At 32.2% G+C, this 5,774-nt stretch overlaps 2 protein-coding genes and 1 long non-coding RNA gene across 5 annotated transcripts in view; all 3 read right to left on the bottom strand.

The window, feature by feature from the left end:
- The window catches only part of LOC109586005 (deoxynucleoside triphosphate triphosphohydrolase SAMHD1-like), a gene marked incomplete at its 3' end in the record, with an annotated part of 4,558 nt that extends 3,403 nt beyond the window's left edge, over nt 1–1,155 (bottom strand). Inside the window, exons 1-6 of the mRNA XM_020002166.1 lie at nt 986–1,155; nt 876–933; nt 687–820; nt 561–631; nt 351–509; nt 198–293 (exon numbers count right to left, since the gene is read on the bottom strand). Of these exons, the coding sequence (XP_019857725.1) occupies nt 198–293; nt 351–509; nt 561–631; nt 687–820; nt 876–933; nt 986–1,148 (681 nt within the window). The remainder of the gene's footprint in view (nt 1–197; nt 294–350; nt 510–560; nt 632–686; nt 821–875; nt 934–985) is intronic.
- Nucleotides 1,156–1,449: 294 nt separating this feature from the next.
- The window catches only part of LOC100631798 (deoxynucleoside triphosphate triphosphohydrolase SAMHD1), a 15,974-nt gene continuing 11,649 nt past the window's right edge, over nt 1,450–5,774 (bottom strand). For 2 of the 3 annotated variants that reach the window (XM_020002171.1, XM_020002172.1), the window contains 12 exons: nt 3,294–3,454; nt 3,116–3,247; nt 2,989–3,060; nt 2,838–2,935; nt 2,702–2,771; nt 2,559–2,650; nt 2,332–2,509; nt 2,246–2,284; nt 2,037–2,201; nt 1,869–1,973; nt 1,580–1,821; nt 1,450–1,535 (listed from right to left, as the gene is read on the bottom strand). In XM_020002171.1, coding sequence (XP_019857730.1) covers nt 1,520–1,535; nt 1,580–1,821; nt 1,869–1,973; nt 2,037–2,201; nt 2,246–2,284; nt 2,332–2,509; nt 2,559–2,650; nt 2,702–2,771; nt 2,838–2,935; nt 2,989–3,060; nt 3,116–3,247; nt 3,294–3,454 — 1,370 coding nt within the window. In that variant the 3' untranslated portion in view covers nt 1,450–1,519. Of the gene's footprint in view, nt 1,536–1,579; nt 1,822–1,868; nt 1,974–2,036; nt 2,202–2,245; nt 2,285–2,331; nt 2,510–2,558; nt 2,651–2,701; nt 2,772–2,837; nt 2,936–2,988; nt 3,061–3,115; nt 3,248–3,293; nt 3,455–3,499; nt 3,634–3,678; nt 3,737–3,788; nt 4,565–5,774 lie in introns of those variants that run through there. The other variant, XM_003389757.2, reaches the window with a different exon arrangement.
- LOC109586008 (uncharacterized) lies at nt 4,578–5,766 on the bottom strand. The gene is made up of 3 exons (XR_002186772.1): nt 5,727–5,766; nt 4,807–4,911; nt 4,578–4,687 (listed from the first exon to the last, which is right to left on the bottom strand). It is a non-coding gene; the product is annotated as an uncharacterized LOC109586008 (long non-coding RNA).

The following is a 5,774-nucleotide window of genomic DNA, read 5'->3' as shown; positions in this document are numbered from 1 at the left end:
GCGTCTACATAAACAGTGTTACTACAATCACATTCCAATAATAGTTCTACCTCCAATCAAAACTGTTAGGCAGTCCTACACTACGAGCATCTCGAGCAAAGTAGTCCATTTTATCGACATCAATACCAGTAAAACCATTAGCAACAATCTATGTAGTAATATATAGCATTCAAAATAATAGGATGGTAAATATATACTTCAAATAAATAAGATTTTTCTTCACCAAATACATCTACAAGTTTTCGAATTTCTTCTTTTCTTTTGCTGATAGCCTTTGGAAGCTTCTTGCAATCCTAATAATGACATAGTCACAATAATTATCATAATAATCAATCACAATAGTATTGTACTTTGTCAAATGTAATAATTCTTTTTACTAGCTTAAAGTACTCTTCATCAGAAGTAAAAGCTTCAACGCTGCCTTTAAATTTTCTTAATTCCTTTATCAAATTAGAGTTCATCATATTTTTAATGATTTCAGCTGATCTGTACTCATGGGGTGACAACTCCTTTAAAATGAAAGTTCAATATTAAACCGTAATTAATATTTGATACTGTACATTTTTTTTCTCATCATCACTTAATTTTTCCTCAACAGCAAAATCATAAAGGTGAGAAAATGACCCATGCCCTGTTGAATGAGACATTTATACATTTTTATTATGCACATATACTGGGATACTAACCAATGTCATGACATAGTGCAGCAATTTGTATGCATATTTTTTCTTCTTTTGTGATCCACAGCCTCTTATCAGTTTTAGTAGGCCTAGGGTGCTCGTTCAGTGCATCAACCAGTTTACCAGCAATATAACAAACACTATACACATAAATCATACAAATTTTAATGTTAAGAGTATTTTGTTATTCATTACCCAATGGAGTGCTCAAATCTTGTGTGAACACCACCAGGATACACATAATATACTCCAGCTAAAATCATACATGATTCAGTACTAGTAGTATTTTGATAGTTTAGACTCACCAAATTGTTTGATCTTCCTCAGTCTCTGGAACTCTGGTCTATCAATAATCTTAAACAAATATTTATCAAGTTGTATGGATCCATGAACAGGATCCATTATTGTACCAAACTCTACTGGTGGATCTAACTCTGGTTCAGACCGTACTGGTGGTCCAGTAGCCATCCTTCTCTTGGCACAAGAAGCTACTGTATAAGCTGACCGGATACATTTACTCTATCACAACAGTGAATCCTTATAAGGAGATGTTATGAGTAAACTGAGGCTGTTTGAATTTCAAATTACAAACAACACATACAAATGGAGTAGAGTGATGTTAACGCACATTATCATGTAAAGGTCAATAGAACCAGGTATACCTTTACATGTATATATCAGTATGCATGCAGTGATTGCAGCTACAGTAACAAAAGAATGCAAAGTTACTTCAAATGAAAATTACAAAAAATTAATGAGTCATTACACTACCCTTTTATTACTATAATTATTTAAAATATGAACAGCAAAACTTGCAACCATTGAAATTTGAATTGAGTTCATTTGGGCCTATATCTATAACAAGATTACATATATTATTTATATCATTTACTATATACCTTTTAATGACTCTTTTAAAATCTCTCAAATCTTTATCTGTTGTATATTCTTCTTGTTCTTCGTGTAATTTTCTTTTTCTGGTATAACTTCCTTCCAAAGCACTTTTTAATTCAGTTGGAAGTTTATCTGTGTTTAAACACTCCCACACAATTGCCTTAGTTTCATCACCATGATCATCTTTCATATCATAATACCAAAACACTTCCTCTTCTTCAAAATCAGATGGAAGGATCTTGGATACCTTTATTAAAAGAATGATCATCTTTTGCATATAATAATCTCACTTACCTCTTCTTTTGGAATGCGAAAAGGATGCTGAGGATAAAACTTCCCATAAAAGAAATGAGATTCAATGGGATCTTTACTTCCCTTTCCATAACTGAATTTCACAGTCTATACAATAAAAAGTTATCATACACATGTAACATTTGAAGATTCATCAGTGTTATGCCTTACTAGTGGCTTAAGTCTCTTTTCAATTGTTTTAATTTCTGATTTTGTGTCAGCAGTACATATTGCAATGTCTTTACGTTTTGATTCTATATCATCATCATGCTTTGCCTTTTTTGTACGTCCCAAAAATTTTGGTAATTTTCTGTCCTTTATTCTACTAAAATGTCTCTGAAAGCCAGCAAAATGTTACAAAACAAAAAAAATTGGCTTACTCTAGGACTTTCACTAGTGATTCTAGCTTTCTTTATATGCTAATTGCATGTGAAAATTGAAATAAAATGAAAAGAAATTAAATTACTAGCTGTTGAGACTGCATAGGCTTTGCTGTAATCACTTGTATTTCCTTCATTATCAAATCTTCAATTGAATCATCAATCAAGTGAAATGCATCCATGTTTTGCCAGCATTTTATAAGTGGGTAAGATCTTTGTCCTACTTTAACTTGGATGGTGGCTTCTTTTAAAGCACTCTTGATTCTATTATTAAGCATAAATATATACATAATAACAAAATATTATTTCTTACAAATCTTCGACTATAACTACAGTCTTATGCTTGTACACAGAACGATAAAGAACATTCCTTGTGTGAAACAGTTCATAGAGTGATGAGACATCCTATAAATTGCATGCTATATAATATATTGCTTCTAGTTGAATTAAATTAACTTTATCTCTTGAGCATATATGGTGAAAGCCATCCTCACACTTAATAATTTTGGCTGTTTGAGTGAAGCGTCTATATAAACAGAGTGCATACATAATTACTATGATTTACATTCCAACAATTTATAAATAGATTTACCTCCAGTCAAAACTATTAGGTAGTCCTATACTACGAGCATCCCGAGCAAAGTAGTCCATTTTATCAACATCAATACCAGTGAATTCATTAGCAACAATCTATTAATGGATAAATGATTGAAAAAGGCTGCAATAATAACTAAATTTCTTACTTCAAAAAGAAATGCTTTTTGCTTATAGGTTTTTCTGCTAGGTAGTGTTTCTTCAGCATTGTCAAAACCTTGCTAATTGTAATATTACATGATATGCCGAACAATAATTCCTCATTAAAACATGTACCTCTGAAAAAGTAATCATGTCTTGAATAAGTTTGATGTAACGACTCTTGTCTTTTTCAAACCTTTTATCGAATGTCAGCTCCTCCATCATGCGTTCCACAATAAGAGCAGATCTATATTCGTGTTTTGCTTTCTGTGTATTTATCATGAATGAACATCCAAGTATAATAATAATTTACTTTTGGTAATTCTTCTTTCTCCACATAGCTATCCACTTTCTCATTGTCACCATATTCATCTTCTTTTGATGTTATAAACTCTTTCATTTTCTGCTTTGATTTCAATTTTTTGTAATATTCTTTGACAGCAATATCATAAACATGAGAGAAAGGTCCATGCCCTAAGTATAAAATGAATCTAAACAAGACAATGTGTTGATACATACCAATATCATGACACAATGCAGCAATCTGTACACACATCTTCTCTTCTTGTGTGAACCATTCATGTAACTTTTCCTCCTCTGGAGGACAGTGCTTGTTCAGTGCCTCGACCAGTTGACCAGCAATATAGCAAACACTGCATGCGATTAGAAAGTACAAAATAATATGTATTATTCATTACCCAATAGAATGCTCAAATCTTGTGTGAACACCACCAGGATACACATAATATACTCCGCCTAAAATCATGCATGATTCAGTACCAACTAGTATATTACAGTTCAGACTCACCAAATTGCTTGATCTTCCTCAGTCTCTGGAATTCTGGTCTATCAATAATCTTAAACAAATATTTATCAAGTTGTATGGATCCATGGACAGGATCCATTATTGTAACAAACTCTGGTGGATCTAACTCTGGTTCAGACTGTACTTGTGGTGTAGCCATCCTTGCTATATAGTGCTTTCTTGGCACAAGAGGATGAAGTACACTACGCACTTAATGATTAACTCAACACATTGATTTATAATGTATTACTATCATAACAAACCTCCTTATATGGATATGTTCTAAATATAAACAAACCACTAAATACATACAATCACATGTACATGTATTAAGGCAGATATACTGTACTCTAGGCTAGTGTACTGTCAATTTTAAATTAGAAGCATGGGCAATTTGACTTCTTGATGCATGCATGATCACATAGGCATGCAGTAAATAGTTGAACCAAATTCAACTCTAACCCCAACATAACATTAGACTATTATAGCATACAATTTACAATGTCACAAAAGATAGACTCACAGTCACTAGACCGTAATAAAATGCGATTTTGCCTTGCCACCGAGATGAGTTGGAAAATAAAATAATTCTAATTAATAATAGTTATTAAGTAATAGATGAGCTATTAATTAATCGTTGCTTTCGTGTCACTCCATACACAAACGTTAATCCACAGCTGCTCCATATAACGGACTATATGTACCAGCTGGTGAGTAGTGATGTTGAATTGATGCATTTAATAAGATATGATATCCTTTCTCTCTGGATGAGTAATAAATTATTCGTGTGTGTTTCTCATTTCAACAGGAACAACCTGAGCTCGAGTGTCCGGATTTTCTGTTTAATTTGACCGTACTGAGTTTTAAATCGATATTTAATTTATCTAATGGTATAGTATCAGCTAAAGAGAGAGAGAGAGAGGGAGGGAGGGAGAGAGAGAGAGAAATTAAATACATGTATAATGTATTTATAAATCTATAGTTTCTATAAATTAATACTAAATTTACATGTAATTCTAACCTATTCTAGAGAAATGATCTTTTACATTGGTAACATCTTTAGCACTGCACTCCATAAATATGGCATTAGCATAATTCTTCAGTCTTCACCTTTTGAAGCAGTAACCTAATGATGTCAAATACATGTACATTATGAATGCAAATTCACTCCTAGTCTCTCTGTTACTGCCTGTATTAAGGTAGTGATTTTTCAAAGTGTACTCTTATTCTTAATCCATAAGCACTCTATGTGTATGTGTATAATGTACCGTATAGCACAAAATTTTCGAAGACTGTAAATTTTGTGAATTTTTCTAAAAATCTAATTTGCGGATTTAATTTTCACAAATTAATGCTGTCTGTCATCTTGTACCATAATAATTTGATTTTTGCAAATCTTCAAAAAAATCGTGAAATCCACATAATTTACAGCTCTCAAAAATTTTTCACTATACGGTACTATATTTATACATGTGCATAAAAAATTTTAGTCAAAATCAGCTCAAACTTTTTACACAGCATTAGGACATCAATATGTATCAGAAAATGCAATAAAATTTGGGGTGATTTCAGAGACAATTTTTAGAAAAAACCATGGGCTATTATAGCCTTGGATATTTTTTTAAATTGGCCAATTTTTAAAAATGGCCGTAACTTGAAAAATTTAAGTTGAGATCAGCTCAAACTTTCTACGCAGCATAAGGACATCAATATGTATCAGAAAATTTAATAAAAATTTGGGATAATTTTTCGGGGGCCATTTTTTTGGAAAAAACCATGGGCTATAAAATAGCATATTATTTTTAAAAATAGCTGTAGCTCCAAAACTTTTAATTGGACTCAACCCAAACAGCCTAAGGACATCAATGGGCCATTTTCTAAGCAATTCTCCAAAGCTACATGTAAACAGCTCCTAGTCTTTATTGTGTCTGGGGCTCTTACCTGTCTTGATTCTGATATGTCTAGTTTATTGCCAGCAACAATCCAGCT

Source organism: Amphimedon queenslandica, unplaced genomic scaffold (assembly GCF_000090795.2).
Source record: "Amphimedon queenslandica unplaced genomic scaffold, v1.1 AMPQUscaffold_12968, whole genome shotgun sequence".
NCBI classification, from domain to species: Eukaryota; Metazoa; Porifera; class Demospongiae; order Haplosclerida; family Niphatidae; genus Amphimedon; species Amphimedon queenslandica.
Note: the sequence above shows the minus strand (reverse complement) of the source record. Positions and strands in the feature narration are given on the sequence as shown.